Source organism: Xiphias gladius, chromosome 14, assembly GCF_016859285.1.
Source record: "Xiphias gladius isolate SHS-SW01 ecotype Sanya breed wild chromosome 14, ASM1685928v1, whole genome shotgun sequence".
NCBI classification, from domain to species: Eukaryota; Metazoa; Chordata; class Actinopteri; order Istiophoriformes; family Xiphiidae; genus Xiphias; species Xiphias gladius.
Genome location: NC_053413.1, coordinates 11,496,985 through 11,521,500, shown reverse-complemented (window position 1 = coordinate 11,521,500; position 24,516 = coordinate 11,496,985). Strand labels below are relative to the sequence as shown.

The 24,516-nt window shown below is 39.2% G+C and overlaps 1 protein-coding gene across 4 annotated transcripts in view; it reads left to right on the top strand.

Moving 5' to 3' along the window:
* LOC120798793 (calsyntenin-2-like) overlaps window positions 1–24,516 on the top strand; it is a 148,673-nt gene that overhangs the window by 38,694 nt on the left and 85,463 nt on the right. The window contains exon 4 of one of the 4 annotated variants that reach the window (XM_040143441.1): window positions 17,628–17,689. The exons of the other annotated variants lie outside the window; for them this stretch is intronic. Coding sequence (XP_039999375.1) covers window position 17,689 — 1 coding nt within the window. The 5' untranslated portion in view covers window positions 17,628–17,688. The remainder of the gene's footprint in view (window positions 1–17,627; window positions 17,690–24,516) is intronic. 4 annotated transcript variants of the gene reach the window in all.

Below are 24,516 nucleotides of genomic sequence, written 5' to 3'. Positions count from 1 at the left end.
TAACAAACTAAGTTTAGCCTAGTGTCTGATGGCAGTCTATTGGTAAGTTTTTTTTTTTCTCACACAGTAGCACCTGATTGTGACTGATTGGGCTGTCTGGTTCTACTATCTCCTCCTCGTAAAAACTAGAAGAGTTTTCTTTTTCCTTAAAACGGTGACATGATGCTCTTATCAATTGCAAAGCATATGTACCACGTGACCAATCAGTTAATCACCCGCTGAGCTGAATCAGACAGATCCTGATGCCTCTAATTTCATTATCAATGTAGTTACTAGATGACAGTTTAAAAATTAATAATTTTTAATATGCCAAATATTTCATTATATAAAAATGTAATAATTTTTTCTGGCATTCCCTAGAGTGCTCTTTTTTTCAAAGTGAGGAGAGGTGCTATCACTATAAAACACTGCGGGAACCCTTGATCCATCCAAACATGTGCTGACATTTATCTGGGTCCAAATAGGTGTGGCAGCATGCTAAGCAAGGTAGCCATGTCCTCCAGCACGTCTTTGAGGATCCCTCCAAGCCCCCCCCACCCCCCATGACCCTGGGAACTGTTTTCGTCAGGCGCAAGAGGTCCTGACAGGCTCTGGGGCCCAGACTCAGAGTGGTTTCAAGACCTATGAATATCTGCACCTTTGAAATGATCAACCTCACCGGGACTACGGAGAACAGCGCCCTCTGCTGAATTGGCTTTGAAACTTTAAAGCCATTTTAAACCATTGATGAGATGCAAGAGAGCACAATAATCTGTTGACAAATATCATATTTGAAATACTTTGATTAGATGCAGCATGTAATTTTAGTGTGATCCTGCTCAAATTTGGGTTACTTTAATAATTTTAATAAACTGATGAACACAAATGAGGATATATCTGCTCAGATGTTCCTAATTAAAGGATAAATACCTGGAACTCCCCACTAGGCAGTTAGAACTGAAGAAGCCTTTCGGATGAGCGGCGAAATGTCTTCAAGAACTTCAAGCAAGTCCAGTAGCCTTCGCATAGCACTTACAGAATACCATGACCTGGATGACTGAGAATCTTCACAGACATCTTTCCTAATTAAACCTGGACGAAATCGTACAGAGCCTCAACTCAGTGTGCAGCTTAAATGTAGTAGATCAAAAACAAAAACACACATATCTACTTTGTCATATCTGATCTTTAAATGTCACTGAGATGAAAAGACAGGCTTTGACGAACTAAAATATTGTTAGACTTAAAAAGAATGTTTTTTTCGGGTAAATATGACTCATACTAGCTACAACAAATTTAGACAGAGACGAAGGAACACTGCATATCCAATATCTCCTTTTTACCCAGTGTGGACAATGTGGGGGAACCATGTGAGCTGGTGATAAGACTGTGCATGAATTTTCACTGCAGTCATGTGGCAGAACTGCACACCAAAAAAACAACCTCAAACACTCAATGCATGGCAAAAAAATTACAAAGACACAGGCTCGGGAAGCTGAGTGCTTGAATAAATTGGAGTAATTGACGTTTAGGTTGGTGGAGAGCGATAATACACATAAAATGCACAAATCATTGCTCATGGCTGTGAGGAATGCAGCCTGCACAGCAGTTGTGTAAAAGTGAATACTGTAAAGAACAGACAAGTGGACTGATTTCAGTTTTTAGTGAATGCACCAAGGATACTGTCAATCTGTTTTGCTAATATGATTTTTTGGAGAAAATATAAAGCACACAACTTGATACTTTGATCTAATAAACAGTGCCCAAAATGTTTACAGCACTGTAAGCTTTTCAGCAAGATGCTTTTAAGCTGATTTGAAATGTCTTATTGAATCAAGGAACCAGTGGTGTGCTGCCAGGATGTAAGGAGGGTTTTAATTTTTGGAGGAATACTGTCCTACTCAGAATACTGAAATACCAGCTACACAGTCTGTCCTTTTTGAGTGGCATTGGTGTGTATGTTGGTTGATGTGTGTCTGAGTGTGCCTGTTTAGTAATGACAGTTATACTTAAGAAAAAGTATTGAGGGCTAGAGGTTTATTTTTATTTTTTGTTTGTTTATTTAGGTCATGGTAGCAGTAAAAAACACGCGGTTAAGGTCGTGGAAGGGTCATGGTTTGGTTAGGTTTAGGCACAAAAACGATTCGGTTAGGTGTAGAAGATTGTGGTTCGGGTTGAAATAAGTACTTCTTTAAGGTTAGAGGACCTTCATCATCTTATTGGGATGGTTATGGATAAAGAGAAAAACCATTGATTATCAGTTTGAAACGAGAGCCGAACAGCGGCCTCCTGTGTGAAAGTCTTCCGTTTTGTTGATCCATCCATCCCAAACTCCTCCTGACGCGGATTTTGTCGCTCCAAGTACTTTATCACCTGACTTCCTCCTGTCATAATTACCACGGCCCCTAGAGGTCTTCTAACAATAAAATGTAACAATGGGTCATAATAAGCTGCTTGCACTTTTTTACAGGAGGACAGTTTCACTGTATGCCACAAATGGATCCATTCAAAACTCATTCAGCATTTACATCTTTGTTGTTTTTTAAGACAGAGTTTCAATTTAATTTTAAAAACATTAAATTCTTGTTGTGTATTTGTTCAAGTTGGTAAGGCTTTCCATAGTTGCGGAATATTTACTAAAAATGGGACAAACCAAAATTGTGCCTATGCTTCAAAATGCTTCACTTGGTGCTTTTTTCTTGTTGTGACTCCTTTGCTGTTATACGTTTTGATCATAGTTGGCAGAATAAATCTGGGGGCAAGGCCATTTATGCACTTAAATAACTTCCTTTAACTTTATGAAATAACTTTATGAAATGCACAAAAACAAAATAAAAACAGCCTACCTTCATTCTGTACCATCTCAGATGTGATGAACAGGACAGCTGCCAGAGAATTTTGAAGCATTTTTGGGATATTTATATTTTCTATATTGCAAATACTTAATAACTGTAGGAATGGAAAATAAAGGAAAAACATATTTAAAACTTGTTGACAGGTTGTGATAAGAGTAAAATGTACTGAGTCTCTGGGTTTGTATATAAACCTGTGCTCAGTAGCATAGTGGTCTAAAAGTGAACCTAAACTTGCATATATTTGCATCTAAATGCAGAGAAATAGAAAAACAATGTTTCAGCTTGGCAGTTATAGTTTTGGCCAGATCGTCACCATTATTTTATTATTATCTCTGTGGCTTTATTGTACCTGATTACTCAAAAAGTGCCACCAATTAAATTGACTGTAACTGAAATTGTTTAGGTAGCAGATGATGTATTTAAATGGTTAGTAGGGTCTTTTCATACAGCTAATTGCTGACTGAATTTAAGCTGCTTGCAGATGAATGAGCCAGTCTTGAATATCTTAAGGAGGACCATTAATTGTAAAACAGAAGAGGAAATTGACAGAACTGTTTTATTTACCAAATTAATTTGGCAGTTATAAATTCCTTTTAGCTTAAATTATTTTTATATTTTTCTCTGCTTCTGTGTTCACTGAGAACCCCGTTGCTTGGCTTTTATGGTAGAGAAATATAATAGACTATATTTGACTGAGGGTGGGACAATAATTGACCACACAAAGGAACATTTCCTCACACACAATCAGATTCTCTTTCTTTCTCACTCTGTGTCTGAAAGGTCAGAGGATGAGAGCTGTTTTTTTTTTTTTTTCAGAGCAGTGAGCTCTCTGCGTCTTGCTATTTCCATCCAGACTTATGAATCCATTCTTTATCATCACTAATAAAATTTGCCCGCTCTCCCTATTGCATTACTTTCCATTCCCCGTCTGCTCTGTAAGACAACTCTGGGCTGATAGGGCGTTATCAGACCACAGCTCAGCCTGGGACAATTATTCAGCCATTAGACCAAGCAGGAAGTCTGATTAGCTCCATCGTCAGACATCTGCCATTGCACCTGCAACTCAAGGTCTAAATAACCTCAACTACAGCACAGAAATGTTTGAGAAAGCACTGCTTTGTGCCCTGTATTCTTACAAGACTCTCAAAGACTTTGAAATTCTCTTTATTTATTTATGATTAAAATAATATATATATATATATATATATATATATATATTTTTTTTTTTTTTTTTTTTTTTTTACCTTTTAGTGTGGTTGAATGAGTAAATGTATAGTCATTTATAGTATATAGCATTGTCAATTACTGACACTGTTTCCAGGCAGTTTCAGTCTGGTTTCTTGTGCTATTGTTTTGCCCGAAAAAGAACAGGATTTATATTTTGTGCTTACCAAAAATGTTGGGATAGACAATTGATCACAAGATTTGTTTATTAGAGCAAATGACAGAAACTGGAACAATGGTAAATAATCCTAACTTTTTCCAGTGTTTTCATTGCGGCTTTAAAACTGCTCAACACATTTCTTAAAGGAAAAAACAAAGATTTATTCTTGGACATACTCTTAGAGATAATATAACTTAAACATATTGAGATATCCATTTTGTAATTGTAGTTAGAGTCAGTAAACCAGTTTACCTCCTTTCATTTCACTGCATGAAAGCAATGGAGCTGGAAATCCTTATTTAGGCCCAAAATGTCCCTCACACTTTACCCTATTCGGGGAGCTGGTGTCAGCCAGTAAAAGGAAATACTGCAACTTGTCTCTTTGTAAAGATGAAGTCAGTCATTGAACTATTTTTACTGCTTCAGTTAAATGTTTAATTAAAATGATTTTTTTCATGAGACACATTTTGATGAATAACATTCAAAAATAATCCCAAAGAATTAAAGCTGTTGTGAAGCGAGAGACCTCAAATGCTGTTAAATAAAATTTGATTGTCATTGTGTAAGGGTCCAAATAGTTGTGACTTTCTAAATCATTTTTAATTGAAAAAAATCTCTAGCAATTTGTTCTTGTGGGCTGATGCAGATACAGGATATGCAATAAACCTGTACATTCAAAGAGAATACAGTGCACGCTTTACTGGATTATTCCAGTTCATGTTTTTGGGCCATCTGTAGGACTTTACAGATGAGCTATCTAGCATCACAACACCAATTTGGAATTCAGCTGCCCAAGCAATTTTACAGAAGCTACTCATCTACCCTGGAAATTGCCTGCTTTGCACTCTATCTGCAATATAGGCACTTATGAATGTGTAAACATGTGAATGTGTATGTACTGACTGACTGGCTTACAAGCCAAATGTTTGATCAGTTCATTGGAATCAGCTTTTCCAAAAGACAATAAACACAACCTATGTTACGAAGAGACAGCACTGATACCCTGCATTTCTATAATTAACCAGCACGTTAGCAAGCAGCAAAAATGGAAGGAGGGTGAAGAGGACAGATGGTGGGGTTGCCACCTATGTTGATGCCGTATGAGTGTGACACTGAGCAAGAGACTATATAGAAAGACATTTGTGGAAGAAGTATTCAGATCCTTTACATAAGTAAAAGTACCAATACAGTGATATAAAAATGGTCCATTACAAGCAAAAGTACTGCATGAAAAATCCTACTTAAGTAAAAATACATAAGCATTATCAGCAAATTGTATTTGAAGTATCAAAGCAAAAGCACTGGTTTGTTCCCTCTGACTGATATATTGTTATATCTGACATCATTAGATGATTAATACTGAGGCACCAGTGTGTAAGCAGCATGTTACTGTTGTAGGTGCTGGAGTTGGAGCTAGTCTGAACTATACAGGGACACCAGATAAAACTGAGGGGTCGTCAGATGATTAGTGGGAGAGGAAGGGAGGAAAAAACAAAGTCTTGATACACAAATCTGTGTTCAGTTTTTTGACTTTTTCTCTAATCTTTGATTTTTGGTGAGATATTGCATCATCTGAACATTTATTGAAATGAAGCCATGTGAGAAGTTTAGAGGGGGAAAAAAATCACTATTTGGTGGAGCTGTTAACAACTCATAGACATCTGAAACGGGACCCTGACAACACACTGCTTTTTGTAAGATGTCAGAATCCCAAAATGTTGGAAACCACTGGTTTCGTCCTGAACAATGTGTTGTATTTTAAAAGCTTGTTACATTATCCATAGTGTAAAATCATTCTCTTGAAAGTAACTAGTACCTAAAGCTGTCAAATAAATGTAGTGGAGTAGAAAGTACAATATTTCCCTCTGAAATGTAGTGGAGTGGAAATATAAATTAGCATAAAATGTAAATACTCAAGTAAAGTACAAGTACTTCAAAAGTGGACTTAAGTACAATACTTGAGTAAATGTACTTGGTTACTTTCCACCACTTTAGACTGATCAATAAACATACTGAAGGAGGCATAAGACATGCAGATAGGTTGGTGACGTCTGGACACAAGAATCCGATCTGATCACTCGTATACAACAGTGTGGACAGTCTTTCCTAAGGATCTGATTTGAGAAACAAATGGGATTTGCCTGCACCCTGAACAGTTATACTATACTGTATGATTCAAAAGCAGACATCTATAGTGTCCACACAGTCATATCCCTCAGCATCGTCCTTCCTCATGACTTTGAACAGCTTGGATTGTATCACTTCATGTGGACGCCACTGAAGAAACACTAAGAACTCAATAGAAGAAATAACTTGGGTTTAGGTGTGTAAATTATCCTGCATCCCCCGAATGTAAAATGTGTGTGTATACACATTTTAATGTATACACACACACAAATTAGCATTATGGCTGTGACCTTTTCCTGATAACAGTCTAATGGCTGTCTGCTGACCTTGCTGGGTTAACAGATTGTCCTCTAGCTGCTTTTCCTCTCCCTTTAGTTTTCTCTTAATTTATCCCCTAATGACATCGTTGTTAAAGTAGAAAAGCGAGACAGAAATAGGAAAGAGCGATATAAAACAAGAGTAGTACTACAGTATATGAGTGAGAAAGGAATAGAATAGAGTTTCCTCTGGGAAAAAACTAAAAATAAAGCATGCAGCCGTCTGCAATTCTCTAGCTAATTTAACAACACAGGTAATATAACTGATAGAAGCTCTGCAGTCGGTAGTAATGCGGGGTCATGACTCAACTCTTTTCCCAATCCAAAGGCAAAGAAGTGTTTAACTATCGGCTTCCATTGAGGTTTTACGTCCCAATATGTGCCTAATATGAAGGTGTTAGTATTCTCGGCTCGCCCTTTGGCATACCGCTTCTGTTTTGCAAGGTACGCACACACACAATTAAACACACATAGACACACACTCAAACACAAGGCATATATCATTAGGTCACAACCTTGCAGCAATCTTATAAAGCTTATGACCTCAGTGACCTATTATCACGCCAAAAGAAGTGCACCAACTCCTCCTGCTGTTGTTGTTTTGTAAATCTGAAAAGAAATGAAAAGATAGTGGTGAGAAACTTTAAGTGTGTGCCTACATTACACCATTAAAATTAACTTGTGTGAATGATTGATGCACACCCGTATGCCGGAAACCTGAGCCCTGACTACAGTATAAAACCTACTCCAAAAATACTGCTACTGTTTTTGGAGTTTGTCAGGGGGCAACAAGGAGAGGATGATGTAAACATGAGAAAGACAGGAAGTATGTAAAACAGCAACCACAAGAAGTAGGAGCATTTTTACACAGTCACCTCAGGGGAAATCTATGAGTTTAGTTACCTGGGGAAATTACTTGCAGATGATTAGTGTCTATTGTATTCATGAATGCTCTAGCTGCAAAAGCATGTGAACCCATCCATCTGAAAATGAAAATGTCAGAAGAAACAGAAAAGCATCAGTGTGCTTGGTTTGGGTTGATGGAAGCGACGGACTGCCCCAACTGATGTCTTGTAATAACAAAGCAAACAGAAAGTGAGGGAGGTTTGTGTACATGTGGATGTAGAGGAAAGGCAACTTGGGAGACGGGGAGTAGGAAATTCAATTTGATTGTAATCTGATGAACAAATTCTACTGTTTGTGAGTTAAATTAGATTTTAGATTTGTTTTCTCTGTCCCTCCCCTCTACCCCTTACAGTATTTGAGAGGGAAATTTATCTGAAAAGATCTATGGTTGTGTCTGATTGAAGAATCATGCTGTGGAAATAGTGGGCAGATGGTAATCTATCAAACAGACAACAAAATGTTTTATTTCTTGTTCTGTTGCCAAGGCACTGAAGAATAAACATCTTATTTTACCCTCAATTATAAAATCTTTGGTTCATGGACAGACTGTTCTCTGTGTGACTGGCTTAAGACACCTAAACAACTGTTATTTACAAGTTTTTAGTTTAGAGAACCACAGTCCAATATGTTTTCCTTAGTGCTATTTCTCATTGTTGGTTTCACTAGTTCTGCAAGTCTGACTATTTCTCTATTCCACTCTTCTCTCTCATGCCATTTACCAAAACATATTTCAAAACCCGCATTGTTCCCGTGTCATTTTTACTTGCAGAAAATATGTTTTCACTCTGGTAATTTCTCTTTAAGTTATTTATTCAATGCACCCCAGCTAATTGCTTAGGGTTATTTCTTACTTTGTGCGCTGTATAAGTTTGAATGGCAGTGTGGACGGTGTGGGTGCGTATGGCAGGATGTGGTGTGGCTTTACACTTTATAAATCTGTATATTAGCTTGCAACTTTTATTGGATTGACAAAAGAGACAGGTAGAAGATTGTTTTGCAGGTTGGTCTTGTTGCATGTGTGTCATTTGTAGCCCAGTGAGCCCCATGTCTAAACACAAATGCCCACACACCAACCCATTTTAAGGGAGAACACTGTTATTGGATATCTGCTAATGGCAACCATGAACCCCCTTCTTTTCAGCGTTGTAATGGAAACTTTAGGCTGTCCAAAAGTGTGCGCTGTAATCTCCATATTTTAGCAGTTGTTGTCTCTTGCTACTTTCTATGAGGCAACTAAAACAAAAACAAAGGAAAGCACGAATTTCCTGCAAGACTGTGATAGGACATAAACTCCAGTCTCCTGCACCAAAGTCTGATGCATGACACACCTACCCACCACGCTCTGACTTTATACTTTGTTGCATTAACGGCACACAAATTGTGCTGTGCAAAATCTGAAGATCCGTGCAAAATGAGCATAATTTTTAGAGATAATGGGCTACACACACAAGCATTTTTTGGGCTTTCTTTTCCTTTTAGTAGATGGAAAACAGTAGAAAGCAGACAGAAAATGAGGGGAGAGGAGGAGGATGATATGCAACCAGGGTCCCTTTTCAGATAAGGGTTGCTGCGATTACATTGTCAGCATCTTAAACCCCTTAGGTCAACTTGACGCACAAACCTCACCTCTACATTTGTTTCTCTTTCTGTTCTGCCTGCTGCCCGGCCTGGGTGGGAAAAAAAAAAAATTAAAAAATTGAATTCTGTCCCTCTGGCTGACTCCAAGGGTAGCAAGGACAAATCACCTGCTGTAAACCTCAGCTGGAGGTGGGGGCTGGGGTAGGGGGTACAGAGTAGGACGAGGAGAATTTTATGTGGAAAAATGAAAATTACTTGTCATCTTTTCAAACTCTAGCTTTCTCTCCCTCTCCCTACTGTTTGTCTTCCTATTTTAGTTGTGTTAATGCATCTCTCTTTCCCTATTTGGCACTCACACATTTTACCACCTTAATGATTCGCCTATTAAGCAGTTTCCTCCTGTTCTCCGACCTTGGCTGGTCAGTTGCTCCCTTCCCCCTCTGCCTCATGTTTTCTCTGCCCTTTCTCACATGTATCAGATGGTTTCGTCACACTGTTGGATTCATTTACATCCACAATGGCTGAAGGCTTCATTTCAGAGGAGTTTCTTGTGTGGTATTTTGCCTGGAGTCACTCTGCTGCATTTTTAGCTTTCATGACATAGCAATCATTTTTTAATCATTCAAACTGCTTTTCTTTTACTATAGGGTTTTTTTTTCATACAAACAGACACCTGTTTACCTGCCACGGTGGGCAGGGAGTGATGTGATTGTAATGTAATGAAACGAGTAGTGTTTAGCCCCTGAATGTCTTAGCTCAGTGAAGTCAAACATTAATTCAGATTATCTTATCTGGCTTCCACCCTTACATAGCATCTCAGTTAGCATAAATTGAAGCCAGCAAGAGATGAATTTCAGAGACCTCTGTGCTATGAGACTAAAACAAACATAGATTTTAGACTTAAAAGCTTGATTCACAGGCACAGTATTGGAATAAATGAGCAGGTGTTGAATGGCTAGACTTCGGCACTTATTTGAGATGCAGTTCCCGAATGTGGCAGTCATCTTATTTAAAATTTAAAAGATGAACCTGAATTGACTTCATATCTCCGCACCATGCACATAGTCATGCTATACAAATTTCAAACCATACTTGTAACTATAAAAGAGGCTGACCACCCCTCATAACACCTTGTTAGTCATCAGCTCAGTTTTTCTGCTTCAGCAGACTACAAGAACATACAGATTCAGTGTCCACAGCACCACACAAAAAAATTTGGTTGAAGAAAAACTCCAGCTCTGTTTGTAGCTATTTTGCATTCAGGCCCTGATGCCTTTATTAAGTGGCAGTGAAGCAGTTGCCACGCAGTGATGCTGTGTAGTCTCTACCAGCACAAAGGCCTAATGACTACTGCACAACCACTGGGCTGTTGTGTCAGGAGTGCAGAATGAAGCAGCAGGCCAAGCATAATACTAAAAAGTTGCACAGGTAGCAGCAGCATGAAGCCAGTTAAATGATTTTGTTTTGAGTCACGTCATTTTTTCCCTTTTCAGCTCACATGCAGTTGTTGCCAACTAAAGAGACAAGAATATGTAGTGGGTGGAGACAGTGTCAACTATGTTTCTTCTGCTCTTTGTCATATTGTGCAGGCATAACTACCTTGCCTTACTACAGTTTTAATTGGCTATATACTGTATATAAACTTGGTAGAAAGTGGTTTGGTACATTATGTGAATATTGTGTTTGGCTAAGTAGCCTTAGAGACTTCAACAAAAGGTTTCATGTACAAGGAAATAGTGTGAAGGTGAAAAGCCACAACTGTTTGACAAATTGTTTGAAAATAAATAAAATAAATAAAATAATGCAGTTGTTGGTCTTGAGGTCATCTGAGGGTAAGAAATGTCAACTTAACTTGCCTAGTTTTCTACAGAAAAATTTATCAATTTAGCCCACATCGATTAAGTTCTTACATTAGCGGTATAATTAACATTATTGAATAATATTCAAATATAATCCTGACATGTACCTTTGAAAACAGACAAGGAGAGATGTAATGTAACGGAGTGGGTGGTGTTATTTTGGCTAGTCCCTGAATTGCTTTCTTTATCACATTAGTGGTTTAATTAACATTATTAAGTAATATAACTAGCTTTCATATAATCATGACATTCAATACTTGTGTTAGAGTACATTTTTTAATGGCTACATAGTTGGCCAGGTATGGAGCAATGACAAACTATTTTTACGTATCTGACAAACTCTAATCATGAGTTTGTCAGCTGCTAAAGCTAACGTTAGCTTCACAGGCCGATAGAACGAGCTGCTCCACAGCGGTTCAGAGCTTTTATGGTGATAATATTAAAACTATATAATGTGTTAAGGGGGAGAGTCAGTTGTCCATCTTTTACATTCACTAGCTACCTGTCTGAAACTGTCATGAGGCGATCACCTAGAATGTCTACGTAGAGAAAGACGCGCCTCTCTGTTGGCCTGTTATGAACGGCAAAGACACAGCCCACTGCCTGGCCACGGGACAATGTACAAACATTGGCATGGAGTGAGTGGATAACAGCTAGGATTTGTTTTTTGTTGTTTTGTCAACTCACAAACTTTAATTGGCTAAAGCTCCATACATTTATGGACAACAGTTACCATAGCTACTAAAATCAATGAACACAGGCTTAAACTTTCACCTGCTACAGCACGTTAAGGCAATGCTGACAATATTTGATGTAGTTAGTTTGAAAATTGCATTCTTTCAAATCATTGTTTCGATTTAAAAAAGAATTAATCGACAAAAGCTATTACATATCAATGAATGTGTGAGCCAATTTTTATTCAAGTTGTGCTTTCCATGTTACACACTGGTCACATGTTCAGACTTCGCACTTTTCCAATGTACTGCTGAAATCTGGATGTTTGAAAATTTGGGAAATTATTGGAATAAATATTACCCAAAGTAGAGTTGTGTAAGTGTAATGCCAGTCTCTTGGGTCTCTTATGAGTGCCTTGATCAGTGCTCAGAGTAGCAAGAGGTATATCTGGGACAACAGAGTTTCCTGTTCATTGACCACTTATAAGCTTAGTATGCTCTCACCAACCTCTTTGCTCTCTACCCTAAGCCCAATTCCCTCTTGGCGTTTGTCAGAGCACAGGGGAAGTAAATAGAATTTGAAAGGAAAGATTTGGAGAGAGATTCAGTGACCAGCAGCGACAAGCTGAGGGCTGGCTTATGCCACAGTGTGAGCTGAGAGTCTGCCATGCCAAAGAGAAATACAATGACTTCAAAAGACTTCTGTTCCCCTCAGCACTGTAACTCCTCTGGATAAAGCACTCTCTGGTGATGAACACTGCCTCTGTGTGACCAGCTCACTGACTTCGTCTCGTCTGTCCCTCTGCTTATTGGATTATTGACTGGTCCCCATACTGCGCTGTGTCCGAAGCTGTAACTACCACTGAGGACAACAAGGTCATGTCCAGGTCTTTTGATGCATGTCCATTTCCATTTTTCAGTCAGTATAAAATTCTTTGAGGAGGGACCTTTAAGCCTAATTGTGAATAGAGATATAGTTTCCCAGCTTAAACCCTTTTTACAGCCTTGTACTATGTAACTGCCACCTCACACCTTCAGGACATCTCATATTTTAAGTCAGAGTCTTATAAAAACCTTTTACTGGAGGACACGCAGCCAGATGGAAACCTTGGAAGTTTTTTTGTAGGTTTAATGAGATAGAAAGAAAGCAAAAAGGAGACTGTAGAGTGGAGAAATGTGAGAGGAGGTGTTAGCCAAAATTACTGCAGGACCATTTCCAGAGGCTGTAAATCCAAACACAACCATTATTGAAGACTGCCAACAAAGTATCTAGCAAATGGTGTCCAGTTTTGTCTTTTTTTTTTTTTTATGAATAACGCCATTTGAATTAACAATAAGTTTTGATAAATTCAAACATTAACAGAAATATGAATTCAGTATTATTCTCTTATACCAAATTCATTTATCATAGAAGGATAATTGAATTTCAGAAGAGCATAAGTTTGCGATTTTTACTAGTGACCTCAATAGACCAGAATTTAATGCAGCATGTTACATATTTAGTAAAGGATGCAATAGTCACTTTCTCCTCCATCATTATCAGCATACAAAATGATCCATGAGGGGTGTTGAGAGTCTGGGAAATGTGGTAAATTACATAGTAAAATTGAAGTACACAAGCCAGGTGAAAGTAACGTGGGTAACAAAAATTCCAAAACATCAATCATTACAGACTTACAGTGTACTATAGTAACTGTACCTGGATTGATTATTCCTTCAAACACAGCACTGTCTCCAGGCACAGTTGTGCTAAGAATGTGTTTGCCGAGGGAGGAAGTGGGAAAGGAAGGGAGAGTACGTATGATCGAAAAGTGTGGAGTCTGGAGGAAAGTAGGTGATAGGGAGAGTATGGGGTGTTGGCTCAGAGGGGAAAAAGACGGGTGGGATAAAAAATATATGGGCCCTCCAGCTTTACTTTAGTGTAATGTCATAACTGTGACTGTCTGAAACTACGGTGTTACCGTAGGCCGGTGTTACTTAGTAGCTGGTGAACATAGAGGAGCATCGTGCAAGCTAAAGAACCAGATGTTTTGCTCAGGAGACGAAAAACAGAGCTAAAAGCAGAGTGAAAATTGGACATTCATTCATAGTGTGGACAGAAATAAAACCCCAAATGAATGCCAGAAATGATTCACACCTGCTGGATGTATAAGTTTTAATGGTTTTCTGCCAGTAAATGGCCACCAATTGACCCACACAGCTTTAACTCCAGCAAAGGCTTTCATCAGCTTAGTATCATTAACAGCTTGTTAACCATTAATCCAGTAGAAATTCTCATTACGGGAATAGTATTTAAAAGGACTCGAAACAATCCCATAGAAGACCAAAGAAATGAAATATGTAATTTGACCTTTAAGTGTCTGTCTCTTGTCTTTGTGGTGAAAGGCAAAGTCTTGCTGCCTATGAATCAACGTGCTTCATCTGGCTGTAATGTAATTGGCTGGCTGGAGGCCAGCTCTAGGTGCATCCAGGTCAGTTGGCTATGTGTCAGGTCAGTTTTTTTTCTTCTAGGAAAACATGATGTCCTCACCTCTGAAAACACATCATGGTGGGAAAGCAAGACTCTTTCTGCCTGACAGGTGGAGTTTGAAAATGCTGCTTTCACTAAAAGTTTTATGCGAAGATGGATAACCACTGGAGGTTGTGTGTATGTTTGTGAGCGTGTGTTTTTGTGTGTGTGTGTGTGTGTCTGTGTGCGCATGAGAGTGAAATAGAGTAAGACATTTTACAAGAAATATAATAGGTCAGCGTTGTGTGGAGATGTGTGTATTTGTGTGTTGTGTTTGTGTGTCTATCAGCTTGCAAATGTCCCACAATTTCTCATTTTCCATGAGTGCTGTCGCACTTGCCTATTGGGCGTAACTCATTAACATTGTAAGCATTGTTTTCCCTTTTGTCATAGCAGAGCTAACAAACACAGTGAGCAGATATGATTTAAGTTTTGTGCATGTATGTATTCACACGCATATTTAAAATAAGTGGGCTGATCGGAGAATTTAGACAACTTCTAAGTGTGTTTTAAGCGTTAAAGTATTCTGTATTATAGTATCCAGTATTTTAACACTAAAAACATATGATGATAAGGGACCGATCATCAGAGAGAATGAAGGGGAGGACAGAAATGGAAATGATTTCCTAGTGTTTCTATGAACAGGGAACAAAAAAACCTTTGTCAGTGTGGCAGGAAAGCTAGATAAAATGATTTCATTTAGTTTTAGAATTCATCCCTATCGTATTTTGTTGTCACAGTTGTTCCAATCACAAGGCTTGCAACTTTCTTAAGCCTACCTTTAAGCCACTAACGCATTTTTATACAATACAGAACTTTTCAGGTAGACATCGTGGAGCTTTGAAGCCGCCACAAGAATTTAATGGCTAGAGCTTAATTTGGAACCCCTAATCAGGCGTTTGTGTAGCACGGTGGAAACCTTTGTGTTGAGCCCAGAGGGGAACATGATGTAACACTGCATAAATGTTTCGCATTGTTACTGCAGGCTGTTTTCAGTATATGACATTAGTTCAGCTGAGTGTTATTCAGCCTCTCAATTCTTATTATGTGAATCTCATAGTTCCTCCAAGTAGAGGCTGCCTAATTAACTCTCCTTATTTCCCCATATTTCTGTTCCTTCCGTTCTTTGTCTCTATTTTCTTTTTCCTTTTTCGTCTCTCTCTTTTTCGTTTCTCGCTGTTGGCAATTGTTACGTCTCTCCCTAGCTCCCAAAGCATTCTGAGCAGCTAAACAACTTGAATCTTGAAAAATGCCACGAGAGTTAAATAACACTGGGAGGTGTGTGAATGTATTATGTACCCATGTCAAGAGGAGCTGCTGTTGATAGCCGAATTTAATCAAGCTATGACACAGAGAGTTCATGTCTAGAGTCCATTTTGGAGCACTGGTTATTATTAGTGAATCTACTTCTATGCTGCAAACGTTAATAAACTTACAAAAAAAAGAAAGAAAAAAAGTAAGTTTTAGTGGATCATGTAGATTTTTTAAATCTTACCAGCCACTCGGGATGTTTACGATGTCAGTTAAACAGACAGCATTGTCGTGTGCAAGCTGTTTGGACCAACTTCATGGTCCTGTGGGTTCAGGGCCCTTTCGGCTGCTTTGGAAGAGGCTGAAATGAAGCTGTGTATAACTCACAATGTATTATATCTACAGTGTTGTTTAAGCAGTGTAATGAACAGATAGACCAGACATATTTTGACAGAGCTGTTTTTCACACTCTGGTATCATATTCCAAGAATATGCAACTCTCTGCGGGAAGAGGAGGCCTTCAGACAGTGAAGTGTATTGTTATGCCTGCCCTCTTCTCCGTCAGTCGGACAACTTCTCCCAGCAACTTGCCTATCCTGATGTGCTGCCTAGCCTTAGATACACATGTAGCCTGAGGCAATGACACCTCTAAAGCCACCGCAGTTGTTAAAGAGGGAGGAAGTGTCTTGTCTGCTGCAGGTTCAGCTTCACTTTTTTTTCTTACTGAAATTTGAGTTTTGTTCCCTTTCTGTTGGCTTTGCCTTACATGTATTGGGGTCGCTAGCCTCATCTTTACAATCGCATCCCTGTGAACATGTGCGGCAAACGGCACAGCCTGAAAACGTCACTGTCAGATGCACTGATGAGTGTATAACGGGAAGTAAACCTGACCTTGGTTTATAGAGTTACAGATTGCTGTTATCTGTTGTTATCTTGCAGTCCTTTTGTTTCACACTGCTTTTAAGACATGTATATTCATATGAGCTCCCAATGTTTGACAATTGTTTGAAACAATGGTAAGGTGGTAAGCAAGGGGAAGGTTTTTCTCTTCCTTCCTCCCTAACTGGATCCAGTATTAGGGGGCTGCCACTGGATTGCAGTCATTTATCTTTCCTATGTCTATATGGCATTATGAGTAATGGTACTTTCACGCTTTTCAGCTCCCTTGATTACTTTGGCCCCCATTCCTCCTCCCTCATGCCTTTTTATTCCAATGACATATTCTTTCAAATGTGATGCAGACAACTTTGACAAAGTCAGATGCAAACTGCAGAGGATTGAGAGGGAACATAAGGCTGGCAGGGAGAGGCAGAGGTTTTGGAAATGGGACAACAGCAGAGCAACAATAAAAAGGGTTCAGATGCTATTAGCTTGGCATTGCTGAGGGAAGGATTGCGGCATTTTCTTGAATTTTTACCCTTGAAGTCAGGCAGTGCACATTTTATACTGCTTACATGGTGTTCCATCTTGGTATTCTCACAATTTTGTCTCACTCTCCATTCATCATGTTGTTGTTGAAAATGTATGGTACACCCAGACACAGTCTTAGTGTTCCCTGTCTGCTCATATTTCTCTTTTGTTTTTTTTTTAACAATTATTTCACCAGGCAGCTTGGCGACAACTAAAAGGCAATAACCATTTTCAAGCCAACATGTAGTTTTTTGAAATTGATAAAAGCATAGCTAAGATAGCACCAGAAGTTGGAAGCTGTTGCTACTCAGTATGACATGTCATTCCTTTAAAAGAATCTGCCCTCCCCATTGTTATCACTGGGCAGTTGAAGCAGTGCTGTAGCCATGGCAGCCTTTGGTTAGTTGGCTAGCCGGCTGCTGGTCATTTCCCAGTTCTTGGTGCTGCTCCAGAGATGAATGCTCCCGGGCAAAGACTGATTAGTGTTACTGACAGCACATAGATCTTAGCTGGCTCGTCCTCGTCCTCAGCCCAGCCTCCCTGCCTCTCCTATGAAACTTTGACTGTCTCTCCCACAGATAAACACACACCAGGCCAGCGCATCTGCAGCTTTGTAAAAAAATTTCAATTGAAATTAAGAAAGATAGTAGTAGGTGTTAAAAATTATTCAGTGGGTTACATTGAAATCTATGAGGTGTTTTGATCAAAAAAATCACTTAAGGTCCAGTTTCACTAGCTTTCTCTGGAGCTTCTCACCACAGCTTACTGTCTTCCTCAGCAGATGGAGTTTGAAGAAGGTGAAGGCTGTCAGATATGCGTAAAAGCTCCAGAAAACAATTAGTAAGTAAACCGTGAGTTAAGACCTTTTTGTCACAGCTAATGTTTCTAAGGTCAAAATTGACTTTCTGATTCTCTGCTTTCCTTGTGGTATTTAGATTGGATATTGTGAAACAACCATAAATCAAGCTGCTATTATTTTTATCATGGAGAATGGGACTTCTTAAAGGAGTTGTGCCTCAGTGTGTTATTTGAGCAGAATAACTACTCTATCAGCCGGACTTATATATATGAGATAGTCTTGTCCTGGAGCACATATACTGTGCTGTGCTGGAACCTGCCTTACCGGATATGGCTCTACTCAAAAACCTTGTGTTAAAAGATGACGTCCAGACACAGGATCAGTGAAACAACTTTTTCTTTTTGGCATACAGTGATTTGTCGGACCCAACATGCATGTAGGGTTCTGCACCAGGTAGACTATGACTAACTTAGATAACTTGACCTAATAATAGGCATGTAACAACTGCAGTGGTTACCTTTTATTCTTTTACAATTCTTCCACGTGTAGAATATGACAAATTTAATACGAGAAAGCTTGGTATTACAGATGGGTTTGTTTATTTTAGGACAATGTGAACGATTAAATTTGCTGTAGATTTACTTTACCGATCACCTGAGGGACTCATTGAGCCTTCAGAACACAAGATTATCCAACCATCAAAAGCCAAACGTGCCAAGAGAGGGAATGAAAAATAACATGTACATCTCACACAAACGCACATTTCACTCATACAGTGCACTCTTTTACTACTGGCAAAGCAGTTCATCAGTCGATCAGGATTTTCCTCTTCTTTCTGTTTGTCGGTGGTTGTGTGTGTGTGTGTGTGTGTGTGTGTGTGTGTGTGTGTGTGTGTTGTGTGTGCGTGCACGCCAACCTCTATTGCAGGAATGGCCCTAGTGGTGTCTGCTCTTATCTGTACTGGTACTTAAGGGTAAAGGAAGAAGTGGCAGATGAATGGCATGCGGTAGTATGGATTAAATGTATCAGTGTATCTACTTAAGATAGTATAAAAAGATGAAAGTCTCCCACCGCCATGACACTTGCTGCTGAAGGCTAGGTTGCCTAGCCTTTTTATGATCCTACTGTCTTCTCTTCGTCCATGTGGCCGATTACAATGTATAATAACTGGATCAGTTTCAGTTTCAGGTCGCAGGGGCAGTGGTGTCAGTGTAATCCAAGTGTAATGTTTCCCATTTCCATTTTTGTACTGAAAATTTAATTTAACCACTTCCTCTTGATTAATTCTAAAAACATGAGGAATACCTTTCCCTGCCCTCCTCCCCTGCTGCCCCGTGGTGGTGATTCATTTACCGCTCTACCTCTTGGTCTGTAACTAATCCCTGATAAATTCTCCCATCTTTCTGTCTCATTGCAGTTACACTCACTTTGGTTTTTCTGCACCTGTCTTACTCTTTCTCTCTTTGGTTTACTCCCTGAGCTCCCATCTAGCCACATTTACACTTAAACACACACATGCACACACCTGTACACAACCTGTACACACCTCTACATCCTCATTGCTTTGGCAACCCAATCGCATACAGGAATGCAGCACCCTTTCCCCTAAATCCCGGACCTACTCAACTTTTATGCAGAGTAGACAATGCGCGCTGTCTGGCACATTTTGCTTATGAAGCCCAAATCCTCCATGCTGTTGGCTGTTGGTCCAGTTTATCTTCACGTTTCAGACATCCTCCCAGTAACTCTCAAAGTCTTCTGGGAATCAGTCCGCAGCAAAAACACAAACAAACAAATTCTGATACACACAGACATAAACATACAGAGTGAGTTGTAGCAGGATGCCCAAGGCTGTTGCTGAAATGACTGGCTAACCACCAGGAGTTACATGGACTGCTTGAACTCTGTCAGTCAATAGTCCATCACCACTGGTCCTCTCTGCTGTGGTAGTGTGGTTATAGCCTCAGGCTGTGTGTGTGTGAGTGCGTGTGTGGGTTTGTGTTTCTAGAGGGACAGACTGAACAAGAATAAAAGAGAGAGATAGAGAGAGACAGACAGATACAGGGAGACAGAGTGATTGAAACACTCTATTTATTAACAGATTTAGAAAATTGTTTTCTAATAGTAAGGGCCTCATTCGAGTCCTAATGGCTCCACACTGGCCTGGTATCAACATTGTTTATCTTCAGACTGTGATGAAATGGGCCATTTAAAAAACAAGAGGAGTTGGAGTGAAGATGAAACATTTGCATTTGTGTTGAAAAATAACAAGTTTTCTCTTGGTTACTGATTATTAGGCCAAAAATAACATCATGTAACATATATAATGTCTTTAGTTCTACAGGGACCTTTGCTTGCTAAACACATATCCATGCCAGCCCCAAGCCATGACCCCCCCATCAGTACATACACACACCAACCAGCACCACCAGCCAGAATGGCTGTTAGATAAAATTCCCATATACAGACTCTCCTTATTTAGTAATGCCAGGTGACCCAGGAAAATGTGATTGTATCCACTTGCAATCCTGGATGATTCTGAGCAGTTGATTGATAATGGCTGTGATGTTTCTGGATTAATAGAGAAGACCAGGGATGATTTTAGTGTGTGATACATGAATGCTCCGTAAAGACCTACACTACTTTGCTGTCCCAGTCCAGGGATCCAGACAGGCTTATCTAGAATATCAAGGTAACACCGACTATGACCTTATCTTATTCTTGTGAATTTGACTGTTTTTGTTTTTTTTTGTCCTTGTTTATTCGCCCCAAAAGAGCCAATATACAGTACAATACAGAGTCTACAGATGATAGCAGTAAACTAGCTAGCACTATACCTATTGAAAGTGTTGTAAAACCTCAGAAAAAGCTAAAATTTTTCATCTATGTTGACTTTTTTAAAACTCTTATGGATGCATCTTTTCCAATTTGTCTCTGCCCAGAGTGAATTTGCATCCACTCATATCTTTGCACTGACTTTATTTGCAATTGCGCTGCCTCTAAAATGCACTTCTTTTTCACAAACCTTAAGACTATCAGGCAATGAGGGTGAGGTGTATGATCATATATGTAGAATTGAAACCATGTGTTGAAATAGAGGCATGGCTCAGAGGCCCTAGGTCAAAGGTCCTAAGAGGGTGCCTCATAGTTTGAAAGAAAGTTTATGCTTTGTGACTGAAACCCTATGTTAGTGACAGTTTTTAGGAAAACAATTGCCTTATTTAAGAGTCGGTGGTCAAGACTGATTTTCAGAGTGGTTCATCGGTTGCACACCCTCTCACAAGCAGATCTGCAGATGCTTGATCTGACGCTGTACTTCTTTGTAATAAACCTTTATATACAGTCAAGATGGTGTCAGCGGAGTCTCCTTCATCCTCTTTACATCTTCAACACCATCTAATAAACTACAAGGGGCAAGTGTATAGGAAGATTATTTGTCAAATGATAGTAAACAAAGTAGCATGAGTCAGTCCCGAGGTAACAGAAACACATGCTTTGAACATAACTTACAGGCTTTTAAATTGAATTGAACGTGTAATGTAAAATGAGGGATACTTCCATGTTTGTTGTACCAAAAGTATGTGACTTTGCCAGGATTTCTGTTCTCTCAAGCATGCTCAATAATACTGGAAGTGAATGCAATGTTTTAGCCCTTTACTCTGAGCATAGTTTTAACATTGCACATTGTGTTTCATCACCGTTGTGTTTATGGTACAAAAGAGGAAACTCAAATATTCAATTGATTAAGACTCCGACAAATTTGATAGTGTAATTAGGGACAAACATTTCAGACATAAGGACATAATATGTTTCATTAATTCATTTATTTGTAAAAAGCAGAGTCTCAACTGTGAACTAGCTGAACTTTGATGTTATTATTATATTATGGGTCTGGTTCTTCTGGCCATTAAGACCCTAATTAAGCTAAAAATAATAATAAATTTCTTTCTAAAAAGTTTTTAAAAAAAAGTGACGTGAAATGAACATTATGCTTATGCTGAAGAAACAAACAAACACACACACATACACACCTTTTTCCTAACCGAAATCTCAAATGACCAGTTTTACTGTTGTGTTTGACACTACATCTAAGTCCTCACATCCTCTCATATACAGTGGGGTCCAAAAGTCTGGGACCACAACGACGAAGAAGGGGAAAGGACTTTTTTTTTTAGAATGCTGTGCGTTGTCCGTCCCCTACTATCATGGATACGGTCCATAGGAGCGTACCAGTGGCAGGCATATTGGACTTTCGTTGTTAAGGTTGTGGAGTGGTCACGGCTTGGTTAGGTTTAGGAAAAGATCATGGTTTGGGTTACGAAAAGTACTTCCTTCAGGTTACAGGATCTTTGTCATCATGGTTACTATAATAAAAACAAACTGTTAAGGTTGTGGAACAGCAATGGATAAAAAAAACCAGTGTTGACTATTGGTTTCACTTGTTAAACAAACAGCGGTCTCCTGTGTGAGAGTCCTGTCTCTTAACGACCCATCAATCCATGCCAGCCTCACCCTGACATGGACTTCGTCACTCTTTATACAACGTAATCTGATTTTCTCTCTGCTCCTATCATAATTACTACGGCTGGAAGATGTCGCCTAACCCTAAAATGTAACTATGGATGGTAAGAAACCGCTTGCACAGACAACCTATGGGTTCGTTTTTTACAGGGGGACAGTGTACTCTTTAAGCATCAACTTCATCTCTCAGACCCTGTTTACACCTGGTATTAACATGCATCACAGGTGGTCGGAACACAGGTGGACAGACGAGACACATCACCGTTCACACCTGTGTCTATCATGCATTTCCGAAGTATCCAGCTGACCATTTGTGTTGGGATTTCGTTATTGCCTATGTCACTTCTGTCCTTGTTAACAGTCCGGTTCCGATAGGAGTTGACTAGTTTTATTTGGACTTAATCTTATGCCCAAATGGAGATTAGGCATCTGGTTTCACTAGCACTCCAACCTCAGTGCTCCTATCCATTTTTTTTCCTAGCGTTGGCGCACTGTGCTGTCACCAAAATAACCACCACGTCCTACATTGATGACTTATTTTCCTGTTACGTTCTTGTCAGGGATGTATCAGGATGCATTAGCATTTTCACTAGAGATATGTGGTTAAATTCATCCGAGACCATCTAGGAAAGTGGTTTGAGTGACCAGATCACAGTGCATTTTGGTGGTCATTTACACTTGTATTGAACACTGTCCACTTGTGATCTGATCACCTAAGACGCATGTTAATGCCAGGTGTGAATGGGGTCTCAGAATCAGATGATGGAATTATACATTTTTAAACACGTTTCTTTTGAGCCCTGGTGTTCAAGTGAGACACACACTGCTGTGCACAACATTGTGACCAGAGGACTGCTGAGAAAAAGTACTAAAACTGTACTTAAAAGCTCTAAACCCTCATTCCCAGTGGTGCAGTACTTAGTAATTCTGTCAGCGTTGTTGGGTGACTGTGTGTTCGTGTGTTTGCATACACATTTGTGTGTACTAAATTAGTCCTCTGTGGGATGTAAACGTTTTTCATGCTCATACTTTTCTAGAGGGGCTTATAGGCCCCTTCAGCCATGACTAAAGCTTTTCTCCGCTTTAAAAATGCCTCTGCCAGCAACTTTAACCTCCCTGGGGTGATTTCTCACTCTTTATCCACGCTACCATACATGGATTTGCAACTATTTTCCAGCCATATGTTATACCTTCATATTGTCAGGAACCAGCTCAAATTCAAGACAAAACAAAAGAGACCACACCAATATAATCAAGGATCAAAGTAAAACAAATGTATCTAACTAATATTAAACAATATATGTAGCTCCATTTTATCAGTAGTGAGAGGAGTGCATGAATGTGTGAAACTGTAGTGTATGCAATGGATAAAGTAAAATAAAACTAACAAAAACCTAAACATGCAACAAAACCCAGAATACTACGTGCTGGGAGGAGAGAGAGGGATAGAACTCGCATATCCAGGCTTCTTATATCAACTAGCAATCAAGAGGAGTTGTTTCGGCTGTAGCTCATCTTCCTTCTGGACACAGCTCTGCCGCTCTGAATGCATCCTGCACTAACAGGAAAAACACACACACAAGAAGGCCCAAACAGACCGCGAGGGGGGCATCAAAACTCCCCGCATAAAAACGGTGACCCACCAGGTACTCTGCCACACAAAATCATCACAAAAGGTAAAATGTTAAATACTACAATATCTTCAAATATGGGCAATCTTTAGCTACCGTTATGGACTATGCAACTAAAAGGCATGAGAAAGGGCACCAGCCATTACATTTCAGCACCTTTTTTATGGCAGATATCCAAATGATAAGGCTTTTTCTTTTAATTAATTGAGAGTATCTTTCAATCCACGTGCATTACATCTCTTATACTAAAAATTATATCTGTATTTCTCTTCTCAAAGAGGAAAAGTGGCAATTCAGGATGTATTTTCATGACAACTTCCTCACAAAGGAAACAGGCTAGCCATTTTTTTAGATCTTCTGTTGTAGTCACTGTACTTGACTATGAGCTCTGTTGAGGACACCACAGTGGAAGTCATTTCCTGCTCCCTTCTTGTTAGAGTGTTATTGGAAGAGATTTTGTGCTGTAATTGAATCAGATATCTTGCAGCTAAGACATATATAACACACTTTTTTCTCTTTTCAATCCATTATTACCCTTGTGGGCTTGTTGATGTTAGACAGTGTCCAGAGGAAACTGAACTGATGGTGTTGGTGTACACTTTGTTGTAAAAGTAAAAGAGTCTGAGAAAAACTCATTTATCTGTGTTAATCTTAAATCCACTTTCTCTGAGTTGGATTTTCATTCAGCTGTTTGAGTAGACAGTATTTTATGATTA